Source organism: Mirounga angustirostris, unplaced genomic scaffold (assembly GCF_029215605.1).
Source record: "Mirounga angustirostris isolate CCGP_5_RB_7025 unplaced genomic scaffold, mMirAng1.0.hap1 SCAF_11, whole genome shotgun sequence".
Lineage (NCBI taxonomy): Eukaryota > Metazoa > Chordata > Mammalia > Carnivora > Phocidae > Mirounga > Mirounga angustirostris.
The window spans coordinates 96,903,476-96,920,569 of NW_026991719.1; the positions used below are offsets into that span (position 1 = coordinate 96,903,476).

Genomic DNA, 17,094 nt, shown 5'->3' on the forward strand with positions numbered 1-17,094 from the left:
CTCTCAAGACTCAAAGTCTTTGGTGACCCCTAGTGGTGCCCTAACTGCCCAGGGCGTGTGAAGACACACTATGTGCTTCCCTTGGTTTTCATGGTGGGAGGTGAGGCCTTGCCTTCCAGATTCACAGTGGAGGATTGCCTCGAAAGAAGAAGGTTTAGGGGCATCTGGCTGGCTCAGTTGGTAGAGCTCGGGGTTGTAAGTTCCAGCCCCAAGTTGGGTGTAGAGATTACTTAAATTTTTTTTTTAATCTTCAAAAAATAATAAAAGAGGGTTCGGATATCCCCTCAAGGAGGGTTACCAGATAAAATGCAGGACATCCAGTTAAATGCCAATTTCAGGGGGAAATGAATGCTTTTTTTAAAGATTTTATTTTTAAGTAACCTCTACACCCCAACATGGGGCTCGAACTCACAACCCCGAGATCAAGAGTCGCATGCTCTACTGACTGAGCCAGCCAGGCGCCCCTGAATTTTTTTTTTTCGTATAAGTATGCAAATATTGCATGGGACATACTTAAAGCAAAAACCTGAAAAGACAATCATGCCTAGTTTAGGTGAGGAGGGCGCAGGGAGAAGAATACTCTCCCACATTGCCGGTTTTGTTAGTAACAGTGTATTAGTCAGGGGTTTCCAGGGAAAAAGAACCAGTAGGAGAAATATGTAAAAGGAGATTTATTGTAGGAATTGGCTCACACCATTATGGAGGCTGAAGTCCCACAGTCTGCCATCGGCAAGCTGGAAACCCAGGACAGCCAAAAGTGTAATCCCAGGCAGAGTCTGAAGGCCCGAGAACCTAGAGCGCTGATGGTGTAAATCCCAGTCCAGGGGCAGGAAGATACCAATGCCCCAGCTCCAGCAAGCAGGCAGGGAGATGGCGAGTCCACGGATTCAAATACTGATCTCATCTAGAAACACCCTCACAGACACACCCAGAAATAATGTTTCATTTGGGTACCTCACGGGAATGCAGGCTGGTGCAGCCACTGTGGAAAACAGTATGGAGGTTCCTCAAAAAGTTAAAAATAGAACTACTCTATGATCCAGTAATCGCACTACTGGGTATTTACCCCCAAAATACAAAAACACTAATTCAAACGGATACATGCATCCCTATATTTATTGCAGCATTATCTACAATAGCCAAATTATGGAAGCAATTCAAGTGTCCATCCATAGAGGAATGGATAAAGAAGATGTGGTGTATATACATATACAGTGGAATATTACGCAGCCGTTAAAAAAGAATGAAATCTTGCCATGGATGCAGCTACAGAGTATTATGCTAAGCGAAATAAGTCAGTCAGAGAAAGACAAATACCATATGATTTCGCTCACATGTGGAATTTAAGAAACAAAACACACAAGCAAAGTGGGGGAAAAGAGAGAGAGACAAACCGAGAAACAGACTCTTAATTCTAGAGAACAAACAGATGGTTACCAGAGGGTAGGTGGGTGCGGGATGGAAGAAATAGGTGATGGGGATTAAGAGTACCCTCATCCTGGGGCACCTGGGTGGCTCAGTCGGTTAAGCGTCTGCCTTCGGTTCAGGTCACGATCCCGGGGCCCTGGGATCGAGCCCCACATCGGGCTCCCTGCTCCGCGGGAAGCCTGCTTCTCCCTCTCCCACTCCCTCTGCTTGTGTTCCCTTTCTCGCTGTGTCTCTGTCAAATAAATAAATAAAATCTTTAAAAAAAAAGAGTACACTCATCTTGATGAGCACTGAGTAATGATGTATAGAATTGTTGAATCACTACACTGTACACCTGAAATTAATATAACACTGTATGTTAACTATACTGGAATTAAAATAAAACATTTAATTAAAAAAGAGAAAAAAAATCTGGGCACCCTGTGGCCCCGTCAGCTTCACACATAAAAATCAACCATCACACCAAGTGCCTTAAAAATATTCACAACCTCTGCAACAATATGGATGGAATTAGAGGGTATTATGCTAAGCAAAATAAGTCAATCAGAAAAAGACAATTATCATATGATCTTACTGATATGAGGAATTTAAGAAACAAAACAGAGGATCATAGGGGAAGAGAGGAAAAAATAAAACAAGACAGAACCAGAGACGGAGACAAACCATAAGAGACTCTTAATCATAGGAAACAAACTGAAGGTTGCCGGAGGGAAGTGGGTGGGGGAATGGGGTAACTGGGTGATGGATGTTAAGAAGGGCACAGGATGTAATGAGCACTGGGTGTTACATAAGACTGATGAATCACTGACCTCTACCTCTGAAACCAATAATACATTATATGTTAATTAATTGAATTTAATTAAAAAAATGTTTTAAAAAAGTGGGGCACCTGGCTGGCTCAGTCGTTAAGCATCTGCCTTCAGTAGAGGTCATGATCCCAGGGTCCTGGGATCGAACCCCGTGTTGGGCTCCCTGCTCCGCGGGAAGCCTGCTTCTCCCTCTCCCACTCCCCCTGCTTGTGTTCCCTGTCTCGCTGTTTCTCTCTCTGTCAAATAAATAAATAAAATCTTTAAAAAAAAATGTTAAAAAAATATTCACAACCTCTGACCCAATAATTCTATTTTTATAAATCACTGTAGCCTTTGACCTAGGAGTTAAATTTTAAGGAGTTTGTCCTAAAGAAATAATCAGAAATAAGCAGTAACTTGTATACATAGCACTCGTTGCAGTTATCGTTTGTAAAAAAAAAAAAAATGGAAATAAGCTTAAATATGCAAACAAGGAAATGATTAAATAAATTATGGTTGGCTAATGCACATGGTGGTATTATGCAGTCCTTAAAATGATGCTTATGAAGAATTTTAGATATAACTAAAATTGCTCAAGTAGAGAGGATGGTATTAACATGGGGGGTAAAAGAGCTGTGGGCACCAAGGTCTATTGAGAGAATGTTTCCCGGGCAAGAGAAACTGACAAAGGAATGTTCGCAAATAAAAGCAGGGCAGATAACCACATGTACAACTCACTAGCTGTATCATCTTTGGCAACTTACCGAACCTTTATCTCAGTTTACTCGTCTGTAAAATGGGGATAATATAACAACAGAACTTAGAATAGTGCCTTGCACATACAAAGTGTTATGTATTAGCTGGTGAGTATGTGTGTGTGCGCACGCATGCGCGCACATTTGAGAAGAGCAAGAAGTGGTGGTTAAAAGACAGTTGCAATAACGGTGACCACCCAACTCCATGTTCCTCTATCTCTGCAAAGGTTTCATGAATGTTGGGAAGCAGTTTATGGGGCAGTGGAAGTCATTCAGCTTCCGCGGATTGCAGCTATGGTGATATGTTCTTGAAATGGACGATCCTTATAGAAGCTTCCAGATGGCCCACTTCCCTGATTGGGGCAGAGGTCACAGCACCCCTGATGGGTCTATTGAGTGGTAGAGCCCTGGGAGTCATTCTCGAAGTCTTGCTCCTCCAGTTTTTCCAGTGATTTTGTAAGCACTTAATTCCTTGAGTTAAGTTCCTTTTTCAAAAGTACTAAACGATTTCTGTTTCTTACCAATGAACACTAATACAGGGATGAAATAAGAAGGTCTGTCTGGGACACGTAAAGATGCTAATGCCTTTTGACATTGGGTGTGTCTAATCATACATAGGAGTCTAAAATCTAGGCGTAGGTCAAGGGTAAGTAGTTTAAATATATGAGTCATAAGCATATGAATAACATTTTAAGCCATAAGAACAGATGAAATCACCTAGCTGGAGAATGGGAACAGGTGTTGGCCCGGGACATGCCCGGGGCACCCCAACACTTAAAAGTCTGACAAAAGAGGTAAGAATGGGAAACCAAGCTGAGAAGGAGTAGCCAGTGAGAAAAAGAAAAAAAAACAAAAACATCAGAATATGTATCCCAGAAACCCAATAAGGAAAGTAACTCAAGGTGCACTGATGAACTGTGTCAAATGCTGTTGAGAAACAAAGACAAGGTTACAAAAATGTCTCTGGGATTGGGAACATAGGCGGGGCAAAGCCGCATGGAGCAAGGGGAGGAGAGGAAGTCAAGGACGCAGAGACAGTGCGTGCAGATAGACAAACCTTCTGAGATGTATGGCCATAAAGGAATCAGATAAATGGAGCAGTAGCTCGAAGGAAGATCTGGGGTCGGAGGTGGGGGGGTCACGTTAAAAGAGAAGAAACACCAGAGCATGTCTGCTGCGCACTGGCATGATCAAGCAGACAGGATGATATTAATATGCAGGAGAGAGGACAGATAACTGTGGGCGCCAAGGTCTTGATGGTACACAAAGCAAATGGATGCAGAGCCCAAGGGGGACGCCATTGACAGGAGGAAGGACATTCTCTGCACTGCACCAAGAAGGAAGACAGAGAACGTGGACACACAGAGAGGGCGGTGTGTTTGGTGGCGGGAGGATAAGGGAGTTTCCACCTAGTTTCTTCTATTTTCCTAATGAAATAAAATGCAAGTTCATCAGTTGTGAATGAAAACGGAGAGGGCACATTGGAGGTCTGCAAAGCAGGGGGGTGATGTGATAAAGCGTGAGAGAGGGAGGAAGGATGGACTGTGACAATGCGGTATCATTGTTGGACTGCAATGTCCGTTGGTGAATTACACTCAAAAAGTTTCAAGTGAGTCCTTCCCCATGCCCTGTTCCCAGGTCACCGCTGATCTGGTTTCTGTCACCATAGATGAGATCGCATTTTCTGGAGATTTGTATCGATGGAATCATATGTCACGTACACCTCTTTGTCCCTAAATCCTTCACATTTTTTATGCTACTGGCATCTTTTCCATTTCAATTTCTCATTGTTCATTGCTATTATCGAGAACTAAAACTGATACTTTCGTGTCAGTCTTGTATCCTTCAACCTTGCTAAACTCACTCATTAGTTCTAGTAGCTTCTTTGTAGAATCCATTGGATTTCCTGTATAAATGAGCATGGAGGGCGCCTGGGTGGCTCAGTCGGTTAAGCGACTGCCTTCGGCTCAGGTCATGATCCTGGAGTCCCGGGATCGAGTCCCGCATCGGGCTCCCCGCTCAGCGGGGAGTCTGCCTCTCCCTCCGACTCTCCCCCTCTCATGCTCTCTCTATCTCATTCTCTCTCTCAAATAAATAAATAAAATCTTTAAAAAAAAAATAAATGAGTATGGAATCAATGAAAAAAAAGTTTTGCTTCTTCGTTTCCAAAAAAATTAATTTTTGTCAACTGAGACCAGCCAGTGGGGTACTGTGCTCCCCGCTATCATGTTCAGCAGTTATGTGTAGTTAGGGAATAGGGAGACAGTTGGGTTTCACCAGGGTTAGGTTTTGAAAAGGTCTCATATGTGACCAAGAGGGAAGGTGGCCAATGGAGACTAGACGGAAAAGCTGGTTGGAGTTGAAGAACATCAAGGAAGTAGAAGACCAGGGTGTGGGATGGGTCATCCACGTGGATGTTAAAGTCACCAAGAATGATGAACTTGAGGGGGACAACTGAGTCTGGAGGAAAAGGCTCCCTCAGTAGAATGTATACACCTCCTGTTCTGGGCTTCTAGAGGGCGGAAGGGCCCAGGGCGTAGATCCCAGACACTCTGGGACTCTGCCCCCTCCCTAATATGTGCCCAGAGTTAGGGGATCAAGCACTGGCCAGGGCTGGCCCACACACCAGTCCTTCCACCCTGAGAGGCTGCCAATCTCAGACAATCCAGCTGCAAGCTCTCCCTAACCGTGACCGTATGGTAACCAAGTCCTCTGGCAATTCAAGGATTGAATTCAAGTCCTCAGGCAATTCAAGTCCAGACTGCCTTGTCACCAGCCCTGGCCACCTTTTGTGGCAAGATTGAGTAAGGGAGAGAAAAATCAATTTTATTTAGCAAAGCTACAATTAATGAGATTATCCTGCCATGCACAAAAAGTAAAAGAAGGAATAATTCCCGAAGTTTAACCCTAGATATTTCTAGGCAGGATAGTAGGATCACAGGTATATACATGCTGAGATATGGAGCCTCTGTGTGTGTGTGTATGTGTGTGTGTGTGTGTTTACACATAAGCAAAAGGAGATAGGGGAAATTTGTCTTTGATATCCTATACCTGTCACTTATTTGATGATTCCTCCCATCTTATTTAAGTCTCTTGTCCCAGGGCTACTCATGCCCCCATATTTTCCCTAGCTACAGAGGGATGCCTCTGTGTCCCCTGTGATGTCAGATTCTGTTTCCGCCCCTATTCACCATTCCTCTTTTATGTGACAATGGATAGGAATGGGTTAATCGGATTAAAAACAACCCTACTATTGCTTTAGCAAACCACTGAGTTTCCTAGGCAACATAGTGCCTGTATTTCTCCTCTTTCTTCCTGTCTCTAAAAGCCCCTATGGAGGGAATGGAGAAAATATTAACCTTGGCCAGCACTCAAGTCCCTGCTCTTTCCCTCCCCCTCCCCCCTCAACTCCCCCAGCAGTTGACCTTGCCCTCCTACTTCAGGGAAAACACTGAGGCTATCAGGTGAAAATTCCTTCAACCTTGAGGTCCCCACATCTCTTCCTCCCCTCTTAAAGGACAAGGCACATCCCTGTGCCTGTCCTTTTGATTTCAAGGTCTCCCGTCTCACTTCCTGCCACAAGATTGGTGAATATCCCTCCCCCTCCTGTATTTTCAGCCTCTGAGCATCGGCTGACCGGCCATGGGCACTGCTGGCCTAAGTCTATTACGCTTTAGGAAAAACAAATCAAACCAAGAAAGCCAACTTTCCTGTCTTCCATCCCGCTCCCTGGAGGCAAGCTTCTAAAGCTTATTGTTTGAGAGCTAGATCTCCCCGACCCTCACAGCCACTGGAACCAGGCTTCCTCCCTCCCGATGCAACATTAAAAGGACTCTGGCTTAGGTAACCCTGGGGTTTGTTAGTGGCCTTGGCCAACTTACTCCTTAGTCTGACTCCTTGCTGACTCAGCAGTGCTCAACATTGTGAACCTCTCCTCTCTTTGCTTTGGTCTGACCGAATTCTCCCAGTTGTTATTCTCAATCTCTTTGGTGGGTTCCTCTTTCTCTCCCTATCCCTACGATGGTAATCTTCCCCGAGACTGGATCCTGGCCCTCTTTTTCTCTCCACAACCCACTAACCCCCTATAGATGCCAGGCAAACAATATGAATGCGTAATGGGAGGATGATGGATGGGTGCGAGACTGTGGAGTACGTGCTGCAATTCACAAAGAAATATACCTCCCCCCACCTTTTTAAAGAAACAGTAACCCTCAGGGCACCCGGGTGGCTCAGTCGGTTAAGCGTCTGCCTTCCGTTCAGGTCCTGGGATCGAGTCCTGCTCAGCGGGGAGCCCGCTTCTCCCTCTCCCTCTGCCGCTCCCCCTGCTGTGCTCTCTCTCTCTCTGACAAATAAATAAATAAATAAAATCTTTTAAAAAAAAAAGGAAACAGTAACCCTCTTCTCTTCATTTTTGATAGAGTCATGAGTACAAAAAACATTTGACTCTCTTCTTCACTATTAATAAAAACAGAGCAACTATGATAAAAGACAACTGATATCTGGTCTCAGCGTGGGGGGGATACAGTAAAAGGAAAAGTGGAGGCAAGCTGCCAGTCAGCTCTGGCCGGTTGCTGCCACAGAGAGATCTGACTGCAGATTGTCTGACTCTTCACAAGAAGCAGGAAATATGGGTTTACGTAAAAATCTTTTGGTGTTTACATTTAATATTTTAAAATGTTTACATTTAGTGTTTTAAAAATTAACACAGTGTGAAGGTCAAATAAACATGCATTCGAGACAGTGCTAATCACCAGGGCCAACAAGTTTCAACCTTGGTTTAGCATAGTGTACAATGAGCCTTGGCGAGACCTCTGCTGTATACATTCTCCCTGGTGATCTGCTCACAGGCTGGGTTCTCCTCTCTTTACCTCTCCATTGCACACGTCTAGCCTGAGCTCCAAACCCAAAGATCCAACTGGACACATTACTGGATGTGTCCACCAAGATCTTCCTTATGCCTGTGCTTTTTAAACAGTAATGTGCATGTGACTCATGTGGGCGTCTTGTTAAAATTGGAGATTCTGATTCAGTAGTTCTGGGATATTGCCTGAGATGGGGCATTTCTTTTATTTATTTATTTATTTATTTATTTATTTATTTATTTATTTATTTAAGAGAGAGAGAGCACAAGGAGAGTGAGTGAGCACGAGCTGGGGTGCGGGAGTGGGGAAGGGCAGAGGGAGAAGGTGAAGCAGGCTCCCCGCCCCCAGCCGAGCAGGGAGCCCTACGATGCAGGGCTTGATCCCAGGACCCCAGGATCATGACCTAAGCTCAAGGCAGACACTTAACTGACTGAGCCACCCAGGCACCCCAAAGATGGGGCATTTCTAACAAGCTCCCAGCTGATGCCTACACTGCTGATCCATGAATCACACTTTAAGACACAACCCCCATCTGAATGCAAGGTCCTTTCTGCAAGTTTGCTCTTTCCCCTGTATACCCCCTCTCGGTGGATGACACACCATCTACCCACTCACCCAAACAAGGGCTTGGGGCAAATTATTGTTGTAGAGGGAACAGGAGAAGTAGAGGAGGAATCTTAAGCCCTGTTGCATCCAACTCCTTGGCATATGTCACATTCGTCCCTGTGTTTATGTCCTCACTATCACAGCCTTGATTCACGTCCCCATTTCCTCCGGAGGAAGGCTCCTCATTGGCGTCCCTGCTCCAGTACCCATCCGTCCAATGCATCCTCAAGGTTCCTACCAACATAATACTTCTACAAAGAAAAATGATCTCATGTAAAGCCTGGACTCTGGAGCCAGACTTTTGGGTTTAAATCCCAGCTCTACCTCTTACTAACTGTGTGACTTTGGGCAAATAACTTAACCTCTCTGTGTAAGAGTTTCCTCATCTATAGAAAGAGGATGATAATAGAACCTAACTCATGAGAGATAAATGAGTTAATATATGGAAAGTGTTCGTAGCACTCAATACACCTTAGCTGTGATGTTAGCCACATCACTCCTAGTTTTAGTATAGTTGTTGAAGGTAAGATAAGAAGGAAGTAGAAAGAAATCAAGCTAGATAGGCAGGCTGAGGCCAGATCACGGAAGGTTAGTCTTCGGTCAGTTTCCCTAGGAAAACAGACTCTACGATGGAGAGTTAGTTTATCAGAAGTTGATTGGAGGGTGCTCTTGGGATCTACACCTGAAGGGTAAGGCAAGGAAGCAGGATCCAGAGAGCAGTCACAACACAGCCTCAGTCGATCCCACAGGGAGCTCTGACACTGAGGTGGCCCCACAGAGTTTGCCCCACAAACTACCTGCCTCACAGCGTTTTATGAAGAGTACATGAGTTATCCAACCACTAAAAAGAAATGCTAACGATGTAATGTGCCTGAGGCACTAATTATCACTACATGGCAATCATATTGCAATATATAAATGTATCACCTGAAATTAACACAATATTACATGTCAAATATATTGCAATAAAGAAGAGGACATGAGTCATTCCATACAAAGGGCTTAGAACATTGCCTAGGAAGTGCTCCAACGATGTTAGCTTTTACTAAAGATGAAGATTCTCGGGCTTTACCTTAGACCTACTGGATCAGAATCTTTGGGGGCCGACCCTAGGAATAGACTTTTTATTTATTTTTTATTTTTTATTTTTTTTTTAAAGATTTTATTTATTTATTTGAGACAGAATGAGAGAGAGAGAGAGCACATGAGAGGGGGGAGGGTCAGAGGGAGAAGCAGACTCCCTGCTGAGCAGGGAGCCCGATGCGGGACTCGATCCCGGGACTCCAGGATCATGACCTGAGCTGGAGGCAGTCGCTTAACCAACTGAGCCACCCAGGCGCCCCAGGAATAGACTTTTTAATAAGTACCCTCCCCCCACTCCAGATTATTCTGATCCTCACTGAAGTTTGAGAACCACTGGTTTCCCTAGAAAACTTATTGCTTCCTTATCCACTTGGTGAACATTTTTAAGGCTCAGCCCAGAGTCACCTCCTGCGTGAAATCTTCCTAGATCAGACCTTCCATCCCTCCTTTCTCTACCTCCTCCTTATCGTGCGCAGACCATGATCACAGCATCTATGACCTTTTGACTGACTGTCTTCTGTTGCTAGACAGTGAGCTCCTTCCTTGAGGGGCAAAGACTTTGCATTCTTAACATCTACCACAGAGCCTAGCACGGGGCAGGGTCTCAAGAGGTCTGCAAGGTCAAATGAATATAGATGGACAGGCCCCTTTTGGGTGTCTTTAAAATCTCAGCACCAAGTGCTGCCTACTGTAACCTCTGAAATTGAAAATGTAGAATCCATACGCTCGGTTGGCTGGTTGTTTTGGAATCCATATATTTCTACTATGTAAGACATGGTTGGCAATTTTGAAGTTTTGGGTTTTATCCTTTTCATTGTTTGAACTTTGTATTACTTTTTACAATAATAAAAATAATTTATGCTCACTGTACAAAAAAGGAACCAAAATTATCCATAATCTCACAACCCAGAAATAGTTGTCATTAACTTTTTTAAAATTTTAATTCCACTCTAGTTAACATACTAGATGTCATTAACTTTTTATTTTTTTAAGTTGTTTTTTTTTTTAAGATTTTATTTATTTATTTGACAGAGACATAGCGAGAGAGGGAACACAAGCAGGGGGAGTGGGAGAGGGAGAAGCAGGCTTCCCGAGGAGCAGGGAGCCTGATGTGGGGCTTGATCCCAGGACTCTGGGATCATGACCCGAGCCGAAGGCAGACGCTTAACGACTGAGCCACCCAGAACCTCCATTAACTTTTTCTTTTTAAGAGTTCCAATGTCCCTCTTTCTAGGTGAAGTAATGGCAGAGACAATGATAACTCAGTCCAACAATTCAAGCAGGAACCACTGTTTGCGTTAAGGCCTATAGAAATCTGAGTTATGTTTTACTACAAAATTATAAAATACATTCATTCAAACTACAGTGTAAAAGAAATTTTTAAAATGAAGGATACGTCCTCATTAAACATCTGCAAATGGTTCTTACCTAAACACATACAACTAGACACAGCTTTTAAAAATCCAAATATTCAGCTTGAACTTGATGAGAGAACCTATTCTTCCCATAATGGGAAAGGTGCTCACATCGAGATACTTCAGCCCCAACTTCCACAGACTCTAGTGGGAGTTAGGAGATGCTCTGCTGCTAGATGAAAAAATTTCACTTATGTCAGGGAAAATTGTATTAGGCAAACCGTTTAAGTGAGCAAGAGTTCACATATATTAGAGAAATCACCTCATGCCTTACAAAGGCAAAATAAATTTTGTAGACCCCCTTCTCTGTAGAGGCCATCAGCTCACTAACAAGGCTCTGAAACTCAGTAAGCAGAATGGGGGGGGGCAAACCTCAATATGAGAATTGGCCGACACACATTTCCTGAGGGAAGCAATTCAGATTGTCCTGGTTAAATGTTCTCTTGATCTTCAAGCTCTTTTGAAACCCAGTCCATTCCTAAGATCACTATGAAAATGCATCAGTGTGATGCATAAACCCTTTTCTGGTAGCTTTAAGTAAAACACATCTTTTGAAAAATGCGTACAGTCAATACTTTTCAAGTCCTAATACATAAAGCACATAAGCTGGCAGTCTCCCCTGGGACAGTCTAAGCCTTACTTTTGCCCCAACAAATTAGGAAGTTCCCTTGACTCCTGAGTTTGCCTTTAGAGATGAGAACTCAACACAGAAAGCAAAGTCAGCTGTCAAAGAGCTACTAATTTAGAGCAAAGCTGTACAACACAGCAAAACCCCATTTATTACATTTTATCTTCTGCACACTTAAAAATGTTTACATAATAACACTAGGCCCCAATGTAGACCATGAATCTACTATCAATTTTTTTAAATTTTCCATCTTCCTAGAAGAAGTGTGGTGTTTAGGAGCTGATAGATCAACATCAGAGATCAAATCTGTTGCCATCGGGGCGCCTGGGTGGCTCAGTTGGTTAAGCGACTGCCTTCGGCTCGGGTCGTGATCCTGGAGTCCTGGGATCGAGTCCCGCATCGGGCTCCCTGCTCAGCAGGGAGTCTGCTTCTCCCTCTGACCCTCCCCCCTCTCATGCTCTCTCTATCTCATTCTCGCTCTCAAATAAATAAATAAATCTTTTTTTTCTTTTAAAGATTTATTTATTTATTTGAGAGAGCGAGAATGAGAGAGAGTACATGAGAGGGGAGAGGGTCAGAGGGAGAAGCAGACTCCTCGCTGAGCAGGGAGCCCGATGCGGGACTCGATCCCGGGACTCCAGGATCACGACCCGAGCCGAAGGCAGTCGCCCAACCAACTGAGCCACCCAGGTGCCCTAAATAAATAAATCTTAAAAAAAAATCTGTTGCCATCGAAGGCAACCTGGTAACATAAAATCATTCTGGTAACCTGACACATGGCCAAGATTCTAAGACTATAGAATTAAAGGCTTTCTTTTGGATTCTGTCCCTTAATAGGAAAACCATGAAAAGGCTTCCAGCTCAGTAGAGACCTTGAACAAAGCATGGTGGGGGCGCCCGGCTGGCTTAGTCCCTGGATCTTAGCCACTCTTGATCTCGGGGTTGTGAGTTCGAGCCCCACCTTGAATGTAGAGATTTCTTGAAAAAATTAAAAAGGCTGGGAAAAGTGGGCAGCTTTGCAGACCCTGGGTAGTGCCCCACAAATTCAACAGGCCAAAGGAGTGAGTTTTCATGATGGGGCTCTCCCCAGATGGCCCACGGCCATACTGCCTGCCCTCCTTAAAGCCTGCATCCCCGTCTGTGCGAATGATCCGGTCACCCAGACAAGTTCCATGTCTGTACCTCATGGCATTTTCTGCACCTGCTCTTGAATGGGACTCCCCAAAGCAGAACCCACATCCGGGCCCATCATGATTTTCTTTATGCCGCCACTTTTGCTGAAGAGTTCATAGGTGTGCCCTTCCGTGGTGCAAAAGGAAAGGTTTCCAGCATACAACGTGCAGCTCTTCTTCAGTAATTTTTCCTGTTCTTCATGGTCACCCCGGAAGGGCGGGTCCCGGTACTGGCTCAGCTCCACGCTGGAGTCGTTGCGCAGCGCGCCTTCCAAAGGCCTCCAGACATCAGGTGCAGACAGGTGGACAGGGACACCGCCACCCCGGGAGCCCCGGGAACCGCGAGGCGGCCGCAGCGGTGGCGGAAGCGCCATTGTCATTAACTATTAGGTGTATTTCCTTCATGTCTTGTCTGTGCGTGTATGTTTCACATAGTGCATTTCCATTTTCAAATCAATTCAAGTCCACAAATAAGTTTACTGAGCACCTGCTATGCGTCAGCCACTATCCTAAGTACAGGGGCTACAGTAGGGAAGGAAATAACATTTCTCTTCTTGTGTGGCTCACATTCAAGTCGAAGGAGATAACCAAAAAAGTGAGTAAGGGATATTATAAATGAGGAAGCAGTAAATGCGATGGAGAAAAATAAAGCCAAGAAGGGGGATGGAGAGGAGGGGCAGGATGTTTCAAAATTTGAAAGCGGTGAAGGAATGATCCATGAGGATATTTGGGCAAGAACATTCCAGCAAAAGGAATCACAAGTACAGTTTCCAATTCCTCGGTGAAGCGTCTGCCTAAGGCTCAGGTCATGATCATGTTTTGTGATTTTTCCTTTCTGCCTTTTTTTTTTTTAAGATTTTATTTATTTATTTGAGAGAGAGAGACAGAGATAGCAAGAGAGAGCATGAGCAGGGAGGAGAGGGAGAAGCAGACTCCCGGGCTGAGCAGGGAGCCCGACTCGGGCTCCATCCCAGGACCCCAAGATCATGACCTGAGCCTTAGGCAGACACTTCACCGAGTGAGCCACCCAGGCACCCCTGTGATTTTTCTATACAAACTTCTGTTCACATCTCTGAGCACTTCCCTAAGAAAAAGTTCTAGAAGTTAAATTCCTTGGTCACAGGTTAGGAATAATGGGCTCTTGCCGCATATTGCCAAAAGGGCTTTCTAGAAAGTCTATACTCACTTAAAATATAATTTAGTTCAACAATATTGAGTGCCTACCACTTTATTGAGGCAGACATGGTCTAGGGGCTTGAAATACACCGGTGAACAAAACGGATCTTTCATTCTAGCAATTTCACTCTTGCCAGCATTGTGTCAGAGTGCTTGCCTTTGCTGTATGCTTGCCAACACCAAGAATTACCATTCTTAAAAAGCTTCAAGAAACAAAAGGCAAAACAGAATGCTCCAGTAATTTGAATGATGAAAAGTGGTACGTTGTTATTCTGTTCTTTTGGATTTGATTACTAGTGAAGTTGAATTACTTCCCACACATTTTCTAGCTAACCAACCAATTGTCCTATTTTTCTTTAAAAGCTTTTGAAAATAATTTAAAGGAGGCAGGAGTTTGGAAACATCAACAGACTTAATATATATCTTGTGATATAAGTAGCCCTCAGGTCTAGTACATAAGCTTTAGAAATTGATTTGAAGCCAAAGAGCACATATAATGCAACTCTCATGTTCTGGAGAGGGCTTTTTAGTCAGGAGCTCCCTTCCAATTTCCACAGAATTTGAGAACTCTGGACCTTTTCACCAACTATAAGCCAGAATGAGGTGGGGCGGGGGGGGGGGGGCGGGGAGGTGGAGGTGATGCTTTTCCTCAACAATCTCAACATCCCGGGGTTATTTAAGAGCCCACCTTAATATCAAATATGTTTTGAGAGCATTTATATTTTCAAACTGTATCACTGCTTGGGGTTTCAAGTTGCACAACTTTTCTACCCTCTGTGTGGGGGAAGAAAATTAGAAATTCCCCAGCCCTCCATAAAGGCATATCCCCCACTTTTTATTAAGATAAAATATAGGGCGCCTGGGTGGCTCAGTCATTGGGCGTCTGCCTTCGGCTCGGGTCATGGTCCCAGGGTCCTGGGATGGAGCCCCGCATCGGGCTCCCTGCTCAGCGGGAAGCCTGCTTCTCCCTCTCCCACTCCCCCTGCTTGTGTTCCCTCTCTCACTGTGTCTCTCTCTGTCAAATGGATAAATAAAAAATCTTAAAAAAAAAAAAAAGATAAAATATAGCAGTGCCTGGGTGGCTCAGTGGGTTAAGTGTCTGACTCTTGATTTCAGCTCAGATCATGATCTCAGGGTTGTGGGCTCGAGCTCCACATCAGGCTCTAGACCCAGCGGGGAGTCTGCTTGAGATTCTCTCTCTCCCTCTCCCTCTGCTCTCCACCCCCCATTCTCTCAAATTAAAAAAAAAAGATAAAGCATAAGTGAGATAACATACAGCATCGTGTAAGTTTCAGGTGTACATTTGATACATTTATATTGTAATACAATTGTTATTGTAACATTAGCTAACACCTCTGTCTCATCATGTAATTATCATTTCTTCTAGTGGTGGGCACAATTAATATCCAGTCTCTTAGCAAGTTTAATGTTTAAGATACAGTTTTGTTGTCCATAATCACTGTACTGTACATTAGCTCTTCAGGACTTATTTATCTACTAGTTGCAAGTATGCACCCTTAAACAACATCTCTCCCCTTCCCCCACCCCCAGCCCTTGGTCACCATCATTCCACTGTTTTTTTGAGTTCAGTGTCTGTTTTTAGATTCCACATATGAGAGATATCACACAGTATTGTATTTCTGTGTTTGACATTTCCCCCACTTCCAACAGTGCTTATTTTTGAGGAGAGAGAATCAGGGCTGAAGAGAAGGACTTTAATTTACCTTTTGTGTCTTTCCATAGTTTGAATTTTATGACAAACAAATATGACTTTAAAAAAATTTCAATATGTGTTATCTGGGTGGGAGCTAATGAGTTATTCTTAGTTTTTACTTTGTATCTCTCTTCATTAGGAAAAAAACCTGGTAAACCATTTATAATTTTTAAATTTCCCCAGTTTTGTAAAACAAAATCTGTGTGTGTGTGTGTGTTTCCCATGTCTGCAAGAATATAAACCAACCTACTAATGTGTGGGCCCCATTTAAAGATTGCCTGGGGAGCTGGGAGAGAGAGAATGAATTTCATTTTTTCTTTTATGCACTTACATATTGTTTAAGTTTGTTACAATGAGCATGTATTACCGTTCCACATTTTTTTCACAAAAGTAATAATAAATCTTTTTTTTTTCCTCCTGAGGCTAAAAGTGACATGTGCTCATTGCAGAAAACATAGAAAAGTACAAAGAAACTAACAATCACAACAGTTAACATTTTAGCATGTTTCCATTTAGGCTTCCTTTTAATGCATGTTTTTTTACATAGTTGAGTTTTCATACTGCATAGTTTTGTATCCTGTTTTCCTCTCTTAAGACATAAGCATTTTCCCATGTCATGCATGTCATAATAATATTTTGTGGTTTTGTCACATTTCAAGTGGATTAATTAGCTATTTCTTAAAGTTTAACATTTAGGTTGTTTCCAATTTTCTCATATTAAAAGTGATTTTCTGGGGCACCTGGCTAGCTCAGTCAGAACATGCAACTCTGGATCTCGAGGTTATGAGTTCGAGTCCCACATTGGGCATAGAGCTCGCTACTTAAAAAAAAAAAAAAAGTTTTTCTGATAAGCATCTTAGTAATGAAATCTTTGCATTTCTAAGTGTTTCCTTGGCATGGATTCCTAGAGGTCAAAGAACTGGACCAAAAAGTAGATTTCTAGAAGTGGGATTAATGGACAGAAAGTATTTCTATGAATGACAAAGATTATATCAATTTCTACTCCCAACAGTGTACAAGGGTCTCATCACTCTCGGGCCAGCCTTGTAGATCATCCTTTTTTTGGTTGCTGCATCTTTCTGACAGCAAGGTGGTATGTGACAAGAGTATCTCCATTTTCCATTGCCAGTAAGACTGAACATTTTTCATATGCTTACTCACCATTGGTAGCCCCTCTTCTGTGGACTACCTATTTCCATTTTTGCCCATTTATTGACTAGCATCTTCTGGATCTTCTTATCAATGAAAATGAGCTCTTACAAGGTATTAACCCTTTCTCTATCATTAGATGAAAATATATTTCACAAGTTTGTTGGTTTTTAAAAATATCTGGGCCATAGACTTTTAAAACAAAAGATAATTAGAGTGTAACTCCGGCCTTGGGCCCTCAGTTTAAGCCTGTTTTCCCTTGATTACATGGAAGAGGTTTGACAAAAGATCTGTGAGGGCCATTTCAGCTAACCCTAA

The 17,094-nt window shown here is 43.3% G+C and overlaps 1 protein-coding gene across 1 annotated transcript in view; it reads right to left on the minus strand.

Annotated features, from left to right (window-relative positions):
* The window catches only part of KIAA1210 (KIAA1210 ortholog), a 135,910-nt gene extending 122,799 nt beyond the window's left edge, over nucleotides 1–13,111 (minus strand). Inside the window, 1 exon segment of the mRNA XM_054507800.2 lies at nucleotides 12,803–13,111. Within this exon segment, the coding sequence (XP_054363775.2) occupies nucleotides 12,803–13,111 (309 nt within the window).
* Nucleotides 13,112–17,094: the final 3,983 nt, after the last annotated feature.